At 37.7% G+C, this 14,213-nt stretch overlaps 1 protein-coding gene across 5 annotated transcripts in view; it reads left to right on the forward strand.

Moving 5' to 3' along the window:
* Window positions 1–13,205, forward strand: part of AP1S2 (adaptor related protein complex 1 subunit sigma 2) — a 30,793-nt gene extending 17,588 nt beyond the window's left edge. For 2 of the 5 annotated variants that reach the window (XM_063183039.1, XM_063183035.1), the window contains one exon: window positions 11,293–13,205. Coding sequence is in view for 2 of the 5 variants with exons in the window: in XM_063183035.1 (XP_063039105.1) it covers window positions 11,293–11,340 (48 nt within the window). In the remaining 3 variants the exon portion in view is untranslated. Of the gene's footprint in view, window positions 1–171; window positions 9,011–11,292 lie in introns of those variants that run through there. The other 3 variants (XM_063183045.1, XM_063183057.1, XM_063183052.1) reach the window with 2 other exon arrangements.
* Window positions 13,206–14,213: the final 1,008 nt, after the last annotated feature.

The following is a 14,213-nucleotide window of genomic DNA, read 5'->3' on the forward strand; positions in this document are numbered from 1 at the left end:
TTGAGTGTTTCCTTTTATTTTTCTTTTACGTACTAACCGCATCAACTTGAAATCTCTGACTTCTACTGGCTTTCTTTGGTGTTGGTAATTAAGTGGGATAATGCAAGTTAGAGAAATGGATACCAAAGCTAATAACTAAACAGATGTTTGGCTTTGTTTACTTACAATCAGCCCATATGAACATGTATTTATTGGAAAATGAGCTGTTTACATCTGCTATGCAAAGAAAATGGGCCCTAAAAAGATTGGGTGCTGCTGCAATTGACTGTGTATCAAAATGCCGGATGCTGCATGACAGAACAAAGCTTATTTGCATATATAGTGCATTGCAACATATTTTTGTCCAAAGCATAAGTGGAATACGTTGTGGCAGTCCTACTAATAAAGGTAAGATTTTAATTTGCATAAAGCAAGTTTAAAACATACACGAAAATGATTTGCTAGGAAAAACTTAATTAGTCTGCTACTTATTTGATATAATGATAAACAAGTAGTTCAGTAAACAGATTGGCTTTTGTACTGTGGAACTGTGGTAATAGATCTAATTTCATATGCAGCTTTATAAATACCAGGATTTAGTTTCCAGATAAAAGAAAAACAAATGTAGTAGGCAAAAATATTTGTATTATGTTGAAAACCAAATTCAGAGCTGGTGTATGGGTATTTTTACCGTTTAAGAGTTTCCTAGTATATGATAGAGCCATAGAAAACTTAAGTGCTCAAGCTTGATACTTTCTACATTTCCCCCCCAATTTTATTGCTTTTTCTGTACTCTTCATGATAACAAGTTCATGTACAAAGAGTGTGATTCTTATAGTGAGGTTAGAATTGAAACTGTGTTTGTAAAACTTTCCTTGTGATTAGAACTTTAAAAAGCTACCTACATTGTTCAGCACCTGTGCTGTGAACAGAGCTTAGGAATCCTAATCTTTTTTTTTTGTGTCTCAGATGGCTACAAAGACCAATTCTGACACATACAAACCAGGCCTAGATAACTGTGTGACTCCAGTTTACTTGCCTACAATATTTCCCTGGGAGATCTCTGTGTGTGGGCATAGTTTTGCTTGAAAAAATGTGCTTTGTCCCCATTAAATTAAACACAGTTGTATTATCTGATGCCCATGGAATGCTACTTCTTGGCCTGTACTGTTCCTTGGAAGGAGTGAAGGAATAGTTGCTGTGTTCAGATCCTAATTTACAAGGTCGTCGAGGCTCCTCAGAATATGGAGAAATAGAAATGGCATCTGCTGGGCTGAGTGGAGAGGGACAGATAGATGGTTGCACATAATCAGAGATGGGGAATAGTTAGCCTGCAGTAAGGTGCTGCAGTTTGTGTGTAGGAATGAAGATCATCTGGGTTAGAGAAAGATCTCCTGAGGTAAAGGAGGTTGCCTAGGGCAAGGGGAGGAGTTTGGCTCAGAGCTTGGGTGTTTGGATTAACCTGATGTTTAACTAATTGGTTATACAACTTTAAATTACTTTAATCCTTGTTACTTTGAGGCATAACCAAGCCTAGAATGAGTAGAACTTGTTTTTTTTGTTTTCTCTTTTAGAGAGATTTTCTGTAATCTAGGGTGTTGAGTACTATGTGTTCCGTGTGGCAGTTGTAATAAGCCACATATTCAGAAGCAGTTGGTTTCATAGAGAATGTGGTGAAATTTATGGTAAGCCTTGCATAATACTGAAAAACCACATGAAATCTTGATATACATTCAAATTGTTCCATGTAGAAATTCTGCTTTCTACGGAGAGCATTTTACAGTGGTAAAGTCATGGTGTTGAGTCAGGATGCAGGATGCTCATCACCCAAACTCATGCTGACAGTGACTGTTGTTGAGAAAGCTGGGTCTATTCTCACTCCCACCTTTGTGTTGATCTGCTTGCCCTGTGGTTCTGGGGCTCCTAGCTTGTTAGCCAAAACTTGAGCTCACGTAGAGGGAGCATGAGGGAAGTGCCAGGAGGAGAAAACCGGTGGCATTGAAAAGGGAAGTAAAAAGCAGCTGCTTTTGGCAAACCAGGACTTTGCTAAAGTTGATAGTACAGCTTAAATTATGTCCTATTTTTTAAAGAATCACAATATGTAAGTGCTTTAAAAAGCAAGTGTTCCACACATCTTGTCCTGACTCACTGTCTGCTGTGAACCCCCAAGTCAGCCTGCAGAGGTAGGGTCTAATTTACTTGTCATGTGCTGCGCCCCTGCTGTTGGCCTGAGTCATAGGAGTGTAGTGAGGAGCTTCAGCAGCAGTATTGACTTTGGGAGTTTTCAGCTGTCCTTTCTCTCCCTCTTTCCTTGTGCCAGAAAAGCTATTTATACAACAATTCTAGAACTGGATTTCAGATCCATTTAAACTGATCCAATTCAAATTGTTTATTTTAAAAAACATATAGTCAGCAGCTTTTCTTTTCTGTGTTTACAACTTGTGCCTGCAAACATTTGTCCAAACAATTGTAAGAATGCAGAGTGCTGCAGTGCCAGGAAGGAAGGGAGATGCTTAAATGCCATTGCCATGGAAGCTGAATAGTATTGGACGTGACATGGCTTGTTGCAGCAGTATATTCTGGTCAGCTTTTCAAAGATAGCAGTCCTGCAGTTTAAGAAATGCTTCCTTGAGCAAAGGAGAATAAGTGATGCAAACCTGTATCTGCAGTGCTGAAAGAAAGCATTAATGAATCCTTATGTGCCTAGTTTGACAGTTTGCCAAACATCCAGACATTGTCAGATTATCTGATGGGGAGCTCAGTGATTTTTTTTTTTAAATAATTTTGGCTCTAACTTCAGAATACGAAGTGTTCAGCCGTAATATGTGCTCAAAGCATTTGTGTTTTTGTGGTGGCGAGGTGGAGCCTCTGACGGATTCTCAGAACCATCCTTCCTGCTGAAGGCTGACTCTCGATTGTTCCTGGCTCGCTGCATAGCAACTGATTGGCACATGTGGAGGAGAGCCCCAGAGCGATTATCACCTCTGAGCTGGCAGATCAGAGCAGCAGCTCAGAGGCAGGAAGCACCTGCTATTACCGGGTTACAGTGCCCAGAGCTTCAGCTGATCTTTGCTGTGCTTCTGGGAGAGAGGCAGGCACTGCTCTCATACCCTTCTGCTCTGTTGAGGTGATGTTTTAGAGCTGAACTCTGTGCCTATGCTTGGGTGTTTTGCTGAATAACGTTTGCAGGACAACTTGCTGTTTCATATTCTAGTTGAGAATTCTGTTGACTGGTTTGAAAAAAATCTTGAAGATTTTTTGTTTTCTCTGTATAGAAAGCTGCAGACAAGATCTTGACTAGGAGTTGGTATTGATGAAGTATTCTTCTTTTTATTTGTTTGCGTGTAGGTTTTTTTGTTTTTTGTTCTTCTTTAATACTTGTCTTTGAAGATGTTTGTAAGTGTTTCTAGGTTCTCTGAGATAACAGTTGGGTCTTCTTTGAAAATAAAACTAGAATTTTGTAATAAAAATGCCCTAGTGGGAAATACTAAGGCCAGACTAGATGTGCCCTGAGCAACCTGGCCTATTGGAATGTGTCTGCCTATGGCACAAGAGTTGGAACTAAATGATCTAAAATATCCCTTCCAACCCAACCCCATTTTTCTAACAGAAGTCTCTGAACAGTTAGCTAACCAAAGATTGGGAAACAGGTACTCTCCTGTTTTGAAATCCTTGAAAAGGCAAGTGAACAGCAGCAATTTCCTAAAGCAGCCGTTCGTTAGAAATATTGCCTAATAATGATTCAGAAGTAGAGTGAAAAAGTAATTGCTTATGAAACATTGCTAAGGAAGTGCTTGTTAAACGTGAATTTCTTCCTACTGTAAAAACTTCACGTTTCTAAACATAAGTCCTCAGCCTCTGCCCTTGATTTCCCCGTAGCCTGCTTCTTCTATAGAATTTTTCCCAAACTTTCATGCACTCCATGGACCCCCATCTTGTATGTTGTTTGAGCTAGGGTTTTGTTAGGTGCTAAATGAGGAAGAAAGCCAAGTCTTTATCAAATGGTGGCAGTTGTGATTTTTGTGTGCAGTTGAACATGGCTTGCCTTCACAGACTTTGTGCTGAGTTTGATGGGAAAGAAGTTAAAATAATAACCTAAGCAAACTTTCCTTGGAAAAGAAGTTGAGCAAAGTGTTGATGAAATCTGTGTCGCTGCTATGAGATGTCATCAGTAAAATGGCAGCCCTGCAACATGCTGAACTTGAGACAGTTTGGTATAGACGTAAAGAATTTCTTTTCTCTCTCTTGCCTGAGGAAATAGCACAGTTTTTTTGTCCACTACAGACTTAAAATACCTTAAATTGCAGCAAGTAAATAATTCAAGGTAGATGTTAGGCAAATTTTCCAGTGGAGATGATAATTTAGCATTTAAGTAGATTGCCCGAGGCACAATAAAATGGCATCACTGGATGCCTTTAATAGATGAAATATCTCTCAGGAAAGTTATAGGTATACTCTTAGGGGGACTGGATCAAATTAAGTCCCTTCTAATTTTATTTTAGCTGTGATTTTTAATTAGTTTGGGTCATGACAGAGTTGGCCGAGAAAATGTCAGTTGGGTTGGACTGGCTAAATAGTTCTGTTTGCTCAGATCAACTCTACCATTTTTCTAATTTAAAAAATTTCCAATGACTCAGGCTGACAATTTCAGAGAGTATTATTAGCTTTTTAAAATGAGTTGTCAACACAGATGTCGTTTTGAAGAAGATTAATTCTAGTAACTTTTAAAATACTGCAATTCCACAATGTGCAAATTGTGTTGTAGAGTTATTACTTTTCTGGCAGTACTAGGATCTAAGACCTTTGTGTTAAAGTTGGATAAATGGTTTACAGCCAGTTTTATGTGATGATTTTTCAGAGGTGCATTTCATGTTAGTTTGCCCTTACATTGTACTGTAAGGATACTATTGTCTCTTCCCTAGCTTCTAGATCAACTAAGTTATAAACTTATAACAATAAGTTTATATTAGATCTAAATTGTTATCTTAAACAACGTCTGAGCCTGTGAAGCATGTCCTTGAGGTCTGTACATTCCCACAAAAGGAAAGCAAGGTAGTGTAGATACTGGTTGTGGAATTTGACAGCTGTCCCTTCCCCATGTTGTCTTTTCTGGTGTTCAGACCAGGCTAGCTGCTCTGGAGACAGTGTAGTGGGGAGGCACAAAAAAAGGTCAGTCAGAGTTGAAACTTGTGAGGTGCTGTAGTTCTGTGATGGCAAACAATTTGTCAAAACTTCATTTTCCTTTTGGTTGCTTGTCAGGCAGCCCACAGTGCCAGGCCCCTGTGTGGGATGGTCCTGGGTGTCCGTGGTGGGTACAGAGGCCTCACTGGAACACCAGTTGTCCTTCTCAATATTGCTGTGTTATCACTTTGTATCTCCATTACTGTTGTCTTCCATTGAATCCTTCAGGTTCACTTCTACAGGGTCGGTTTATTGCTAGTCTAGTTGCAGGTGATGTTTACACATTCTGTAAAACAAAATGGAGTGAAATAAGCACATTCTTCCTATTGTTGTCTGACCATCTGTCTTGTTTATCAGTAAACCATAAGTTTCTGTGAAGATGAGGCACTGATCTCACAATAGTAATGTGAGTCAATCATCTAATTTTGTGTACCATGATTTTAACATCAAAGACAGCAAATTCCTCGAGGTATAAACCATTGAAAATACAATCAGGGTGGGGAGTAACCCAGACTATGGGTCTGTGCAAATTGGGAAAGGACTTGCTCACATGAAGTGAGCACTTCCATGGCCTTATTTGTTGATGTTTACAGATATGTAAAATGGGACATGGTCAGTGTTTCCAGGCCAAAGAGGATGCCTAAGAATGTGTACACACAAAATCCTTTAATACAACAGTGGGTTGCAGTCAGCTTCATAAAAAAGAATGAGCTGCTATTGTTGTTCTTTCTGTCCTGAGAGCTAATGTAAAGTTAAGGAGAAATCTATTAGGAGATTTGAAAGACATTTCAGTGAAGACTCCAACTTTGATGGCTCCACATTTCCAAGGGTAAACACTGGAACACATGAGTTTTTTTCAAGGAAGAGGGGAATCGTGTACTCATATATAACCCAGATTGAAGTTGGGCATTTTAGATTATTACAGTATGCCTGTTCTTCAGTTGTCTTCTCATGAACAGTCACCAGTGTAAGTAAAGCAGAAGTTTTCCCTAGGAATCTTTCTGGGAGTATTTGTCTGTGGGAATTCTAAGTTTAGTACTTTATTCTTTTTAGTCAAAACTCCGTAATAACATACACTATTACCATGCAATGCCTTTTCCAGTTAGGAAAATGCCTCAGCATTTTGTTTTTAATGTAGACTGATGATTTCTACTTAGTCCACGTGAGAGGTGTTAAGTGTTGAAATTTGCATTTGTAATTTCTTATTATATACCAAATTCTTTTCAATCTAAAAATTATAGCATGCATCATATAACCTATTTATAACTGTCACAGAGTTATATAGGTGCTATTATTTTGTGAACTTCTGGATTTGTAGTTAGCTTGGTCAAAGTAATTTAAACTACTGTGACATCATCTTCATATTACTGATACTGAAAAACAGTATAAAAAACTGTGCAGCTTCTGGAATATTTTTGTTGTGCTTTTTTGTGATCTGAGAATAGAATTTAAAACATGCAAGCTTGGACATGCAAATAAAGTGAGATGGCACAGAGGAGACAGTTTTAGAAGTCCATGGGAACTCTTCTCAGTTCTGTTTTAAAACTTTTGTCATTCTGGGAAGTGGGATACAAAAATAGATTGAAGATTGTAATTGTTACAGGATCAAAGATGAAAACTGACATGCAGAGAGTTGAGTTTTGTGTGTTTTCATCCCAGAAAAAGTTAATTCTGCATATATGGGACTGGTGCTCCTCAATTACTGTGACTGCATTATTGAGTGTTGCTTTCTTTCTAGCTCATCTTTCAGCAAATTGAATACTAATGTTCATGCCATTCATACAAGAGTGTGTTGAGTTCAGCAGCATAATCCAAAAGCAAAGAAAACTTTGCTTGCTTTGAGAGGTGTATCAGAGGCCTCCATTTTTCTAAACAGACTCTCTGAATTTCAAAAAAGGAATTTTTGTCACCAGTAATGCCACCACTGCATGACCCTGGCATGGTGTGTTCAGAGCCATGTTCTGGAGGCCTGGTACCTCTAAATGTGTGTTTTATTAGAGCAGATGTGGTGGGTGATGTCAGATGCCACTTAGCTCAGTGCCTGTCCCTGACAGAAGCCAACAGTCAATGCCTGATGCAGAGACAAGTAATAGATGGGGTGGCCCATCTCTGGAGCTTCAAACTTTTTTTGACTAAGAAGAAACTCTGAGCTTATGTAATAAAAGTATTTATGATACAAAGTTTTCCTGTCTGTTGTTGGACACAGTATGCAAGTATGGGGGGGGTAAAAGAGTGATTCTGCCCACTACCCTCACCCCCTGGACATCTAGAGTAGTCAAAAATACAATATTGTATTTCTGTATCAAATGTCCTTTTAATGTCAGAGATACAATAGCAAGGCAATATTTTTGTTTTCTTGCATATCTGTCCACCTTTCTATTATGTATAAGAATATGTACATTTCTTTTGTAGCCACGTCATGAATACTTTAATGTACCAGTGTACTAAATGGCTTCATTCATCATGCATGCAGAATTTCAGAGGAGATAGACCTGTGACTTACTCATGACAGAACATTATCATCAGCTTGCTGAATCCAGTCATCCTGAATCTAATAGAATGCCACAACCATTCTCTGCTGTTGTACTTTCCTCTTCCCCCTCTGTTTTACAGTGTTGTCTCTTCACATGTCTCATTTCAACAAAACTTGTGCTTGTTGCCATATGGTTTAACTTTTTTATTGTGTGTAAGCTTGAAGTCTTATGCTTAAGAGTTCTGTAGCATTTTCTGAGCTAAACATCTATATACTGCAATACCTATATTGTAACTTTGCTCAACCCACATTTATCTTTTAAATAGGTTGTGGTGGTATTTAAACATACTCTTAAATTAAGACTTACAGAGAAAGTAGTGAAGGAGAAGTATCATGTGACATGTGTATACACACAAGTATTAAATGATGCTGAATTAAATTCTGTGTAGACCATGCATCTTAAAGGTGCAAATAACACTATCCCTTTGTGAAGACTGGTACAAAAAGTGTGACTGACCTTACAAAAAGGAGAGGGGCAGAATTTATTAGGTCAAAGAGAATGATGGGTAAATCTGAAATTAAAACATTAGTATTTAAGTGTGCAGAATGCTCTTGTGAGTAATTTAAGTTACTGCCACTGAAAGAGAGTACAATACCATTGCTTGACAAATGAATAATGGAATCATAGAAACATTAAGGTTGGAAAAGACCTCTTAGCCTATTGAGTCCAGCCATTAATGATTAGTGTTGGAAAGATCCAAGTCCATTAACAGTATTCTTGCAATGTGCCTTCTTAAATTGGCATTTCCAGTTTTAAACGCAGGCTGCCTTGTGTATGGGAGAACTGCCACAAAGGGGAATATAAATGCATTCAGTTGAAAAGTGGGCAGTGAGAGGGCATGTAATGCATCCTGTTTGTAACCTAAAACCAGGGCTGATTCTGAAAATTGTTTCCATGAATTATCAAGGAGGCAGTTACTAAAATAAACCACAAACAAGCCAGTTCCCTGTACTATATGTGGTAATGCACTACCTTCCAAATGTTAAACTGACAAAAAAAAAAATGGGAGATTTAGGGGATTAGACAAAAGATTTGGATTGGATTTGCAGCATTCTGAAATCTTAGAAAACAAGATCATAGGAGTGGTTTTCCATTTCCAAGTTTGCCTTTTTTCTGTAAGCCATTAACAATGTGTTTGGATGTCTGGTTAATGCTGCTTTAGCCTGCATTATTTCATGCCTGTTGGCTTAAAATGCTGTGCATTGAGCTGTAATGAGATGCTGTTTTTCTTGTTATCTGTATACAGCTGCTTGCTTCTAAATGACTAGGTAATGAATTAGCTTTTCTGGCATGTTTGAAATAAAGTATTGCATGCACTTTTGTCTCATGTGAATGACTTTTTTCCTCATCTGTGTTCTGATATTTCAAATTTGTTGTTTGCCTTGGGTGATTCTGAGCTGCAGGTAGTATATAACACTGCAGAATGTTTTACCTAAGAATTGGATAACATGTATTACACTTAGAATGAATTATGTTTTGTTCACATTATTTGTTTTACTATTTGTTTCTTAAAGGTAATAATTAATGAATTTATTCTTCTAGCAAAAGACATTAGCCTTTAGGTGTTCCTTGAGATTATATTGTTGATGAGGAAGGCACATCTGTTTCAAGATTACTGCTTTAGTAATAAAAAACATTAAAATAAGTCTGAGTTCTATGGGTGATGTATCTGTGGACCAGTAGCTAATGTCCTTGAAATAGGTTGCTTTTAATGGTTAGCTAGTGACCTTGATTTACTTGAAGAAATGCAGAGTGTTTATGCCTGCTGAAAATCATCCCAGACTTTGAAATGGCAGTGAAAACAACAACACTGAACTGCTCTAAAAACAGTGGCAGCACTGCTCTGCATTTCTTCACAGCTATAAAGAACTTGTTTTCAGGTGACTTTGTAAATATCCTGTTGCACTCCTGTGTAACTCGTAAGTGCCCACTACTGTCCAATCAATTTAAAATTAAAAAGTGAATTTATTTCAAATATTTTAAGACCCTGAAATGCTTGAGAAGTTGTATTTTTGTAGAAAGCTCTTCAGTTCTGGTGTCATAGTTAACAGTATAGGATTTCTTGAGTAAAATGCCTTACCTTGGTGGATAGGGGAGGTGTGTGTCTTCCAGAGTGAATGCAACAAAGTAATCTGGGAATATAATACAAAAAGTTATGTTAGAAATGCTACACAGCCATTTCTTCAGTCAGTACCTCCTTTTGGGGTTTTGTTAAAATACACATGTAAATCTTTAATCCTGACATCCTGTCTGGCTTCGTCTAGGTCACTGCAGTTTTAAGAATATTTAAATATCGCATCTGTGAGGGAAAAAAAAAACCAAGCCAGCACTACATCTTTAATACACCAAGCATTTTGTTTTCAGATTTAACTTGCCTTTTTATTGCAATTTTTTATTTCCTTCTGGATTTTAGAAGCCTGTCAATATGCCTGTTCCAAGCTCTGACTGATTTCTAATGAAGTTGACTTAAAGTATCATAGCTTGTTCCTTCACTGCTGAATCACCTTATACATGAGCTGAATGATCATAGTAAACTTGATCATTTTGTGCCACATAGTCAAGGCTGATAGAGACAATATTCTGATGTTATTTGCAAGGTTTGAAGTGTTTAATTTTGTGTTTTACCAACACTATTTTTCTAATAAATATTTGCAAAGCAGTTGAAAAATAATTTGTTGGCTGCCTTAACTGTTATCTGCTTTTTTTTCTGCTGCATGACATGTCTTGTTTTAGGATGCTAAAGTAAGTTTATTCATGCTCTTGATGTTAAAGCTTTTGTTTTGATATGGACACAGTATCCCCCTTTATTTATCATGGCATTGTTAATAGTTATTTTAAAAAAGGCTCAGCCTAACATTTCTAGTTCAAACAATTTCTTTTCAGATGCTATGGAAGTAATAAATACAAAACTGATGATAATTTTTTGGAATTTGGTATTAAACAACTTTCTCTGAATCTAAGGAAAGCTTCCTAAGATGAGAATTAACTTAAAACTTTATGCCTGGTGTGGAATAATAAAATTCCTGTCATAAAAACTCCTCCCTCTTTGAAAGGGATCAATTTGACACCAGGCGTACTAAGGTACTGTGACCTGCTTTTGTTAATTAAAAACATATTATCACTGTATAAAAAACCAAACCAAAGCTCTTTTATAAAGATCTTAAGGGATACTGTATCTTATTGCATCTGTAGATTCATTCATCCACTTATTTGTTATTCCTGAACAGATTTTTTGAGACCCTCGAAACAATTTACCACAAAATTCACTGGCTCCATTGCAAGCTCCTTCCCCATCCTTCCCTAGTTCCTATCTCTGTTATTCACTTGTGATTTGTTCCCTGCTGGTAGATCTAAATTGTTTTATTTTTATTATGCTTAAGGGCAATAAAATCCACCAGCTATTCTTGTGAACCATGGCAATCTAATTAACAGCTCTGTGAAAAGTGCAGCTAATACCATTGAAAAGTGCAGTGCTTCCATGTTTTCATGTCTTTTCAGCTTTCTTTTTCAATTCAGCATCTTCCATACTAACTCATGTACAGCTCTGCTCAGTAGAAACAGTGTTCATTTACTACTGTCTCACATTTTCCCTCCGTAGGAAGCAGAGACCCCACGTAGTGTACTTGAAGAAATTGGATTGACATAAATCTTCTCTTCAGCTGATGCCATCTCAGTGTTTCATACTGTAAATGTTCACTGCCTTCATTGTAATGTTTAGCTAATGGTGTAAGATGCTGTTTGTCAGTATTACTGTTTTGCTAAGCTGCTTCATTCAGGCCTACAAGAAAAATACAAAATTCTTTTTTTTGAAAAGGGAACAAGAAACCTAAGTTCAAAATTTATAAATGAAAGGGAATTAGATTTAAATTGACTCAGTGTTTCCCTTCACTGCATTTATAGGACAATTGCATTTGGCTTCAATAAGCCTACTGTTTTTTATAAGTGAACTTGACTTCAGGAAATAAATGTATTACTATGACATAAGCATAGCCTACCTAAATGAAAAGAATCTACATGGACAACTCCAAATCTGAAATGTTCCGGTGTAGAAATTGTGTTTATTGCAACCAAAGAATTTGTTCATCTACATTTTAGTCACCACTTGTGATTATTCTGCTTTCAGTTGTTGCTTAATGATTGGAAATACCTGTTTACTACTGAATTTGTCATTATACCAAAGAATCCTGCCAGGATCTGCATATCAAACTGGTACAAAACTGTTATGGTGATAAACTGCTTTTTTAAGAAAACTGATCAACTCACTAGACATGAAGGTGTATTTTAGTGTAACTACCTTGAGCAAAACTGTGCAAGTTACTATACTTCAAAGGGAATGCATGTAGGGGAGAAGGAAAACCAACCCAGACTGAATAAGGAAACTGTTTTTAGGTCTGATATTAGCTTGCTTTGACCATGAACACAAGGAATCAGCTTTCTAACTGAATAGAGAGATGCATAATGAAAACTGAATACTTTCAAAGATGGGAAAGAAGAAGCTTTACAGAAGGGACCTTTTATTATTTTCTCTTAAAGTCTACCAACTAATTAGTATTTTTTGGTGTTTTGTAGTTATGCTTCATTGGGTGTATAGGTACCTTTAGGACCCACTAAGTGTCAAAGTCATTTAACTGCTTTTCTTGATCAACACATTAAACATGTGGTACATCTCTTACAGTACTCCTGCGTGATGTAGTTGAACCAACTAATTGGCAGTGAGAGCTCTCAACCATTAGATTTGTATAGTATATTCACTACAGATCATGTGAACTGATATCCAGGAATATTTTGACACTTTGAACAGACTCTCAGTAATTAGGGACTGAGCCTGTTTCACTAGCATAAATGTGATGCATGTGTGATTTTGAGGGAGACACTGGGAGTCTACACCTGGGAGTAGCCAAGTTCTGTTTCCTGTCCCCTCCCTCTCCACCCAGACACCTTCCCCTGGGAGTTTGGACTTGTTCACCCGAGTGGTGCCATGTTTTCACAAAGCTCAGCTCTGGCGGTGCTGCTGCAGGGTGGGTTCAGTAGTACCAGCCAAAGGAAAGGTGCAGTGGTGCCACTTCTAAGGCCCTGATCCAGACCCCAGCACCAATCCTTGGGCCAGCAGAGTGGCCAGCCAGGCCCAGGCTGTGTGTGCCACTCCTGTGGCAGTACCAGCGTGGTGCCTGTGAACTCAAGCCATTAGAACTTGTCTATGGGTGCCCATTCCAGGATTTATACACAGATTCCAGAGACTGTTTTTTGTCCCAGGGCATTTCCCCAGTGCACAGTGGGCAGGGGTAGATGAGGGTAGAGGGGTAGTGAAAGGACCCTGTGTGTGAGATTGTAGTGGTAAAATGGATTTAAGTCAAACCAGAAGCAATTTTATATGTATTAAACATGTTTTTAAAGTTCACACTGTCACTTGTATGTGCTTGGCTGGATTAAGCTTCGTTGTGATTGTGACAAACTGTTTGACCTCTGTCTGTCACATTGGTTTAGTTATAATAAATGTCCATTTTTACACCATTACTGTGTTTATATGTAATTAGTGCCTGTATTCACAGAGGAAAGAAGAGGCCACTCAGTGCTGGCTTAAAAAAAAGGGAAATTTTATTACAGTGCTTAACCTGTTCTTGAGCACTTCATTAAAAAATGTTGAGGATACTGTGTCCAAGTTTAGTTATTTACATCCATTTATATTGTAGAGAAAGCAATAAATTAGCAGGTTTTTGGAAAGCTTGCCACATTAAACATAAAATTTATTTAAGTGGATGTTAAATTGATGGGGTAGTACCACTTCATTTGAAAATTAAACCACATGTTGAGAGAGATTTCTGGATAATAGAGACTGAATATTCAGTTCTTTTCATAGAATTCTGAACAAGTCAATGCAATGTTTACAATCCTGGTCTTGACCAAAAATACGTCACATGAATCTGTTCTCCACCTTTCTAAAAGAACTGAACTGCTTGATGTTATCAGCAAAAGCATGAGGAAAAATTAACATCTTCGGGCATTTCTGAAATTAATCTGAAATGAAATTCCAGGTTTTGAATTTCCTGTCTTGTGCAGAAGGGCTGGGAAGAGCTAAAGAAGAAGTAGGAATTTCTGGATTGTTCAGGCAAGTTGATTGTTGTCTTAAATGTCTTCAACTTCACTGACTTAAGTCTTTTACTTGATGAGGCCTTCCTGAACATGTGCTGTTCCTTTTGGGGTAATGAGGCCACAGTGATGCTACTCTGTGGCTGCCTCTGTCGAGTTCCCATGTACTGGGTTACAGTTGTCCAGCTTGCTTTGCAGTCTGTCCCACAGCTCAACAAAGTGTTACCTGTCCATGCCACATCAGTTTTGGTTTTCAGCCATAGATACCAATTCACCTGATACGTCAGTGCTGAGCAAGAGTGTATGTGGAATAAATGAAGTTCATTTTAATTACAAGCTTACAGTGAAAGCAAAATGAGCTGCACTCTTTGGATGATGTAAAAAGTAAATTAGGCTTTTAGGTTATTAACTATCATAAACTTCCATCTTTCA

Source organism: Melospiza melodia, chromosome 2 (genome assembly GCF_035770615.1).
Source record: "Melospiza melodia melodia isolate bMelMel2 chromosome 2, bMelMel2.pri, whole genome shotgun sequence".
Taxonomy (NCBI): Eukaryota; Metazoa; Chordata; class Aves; order Passeriformes; family Passerellidae; genus Melospiza; species Melospiza melodia.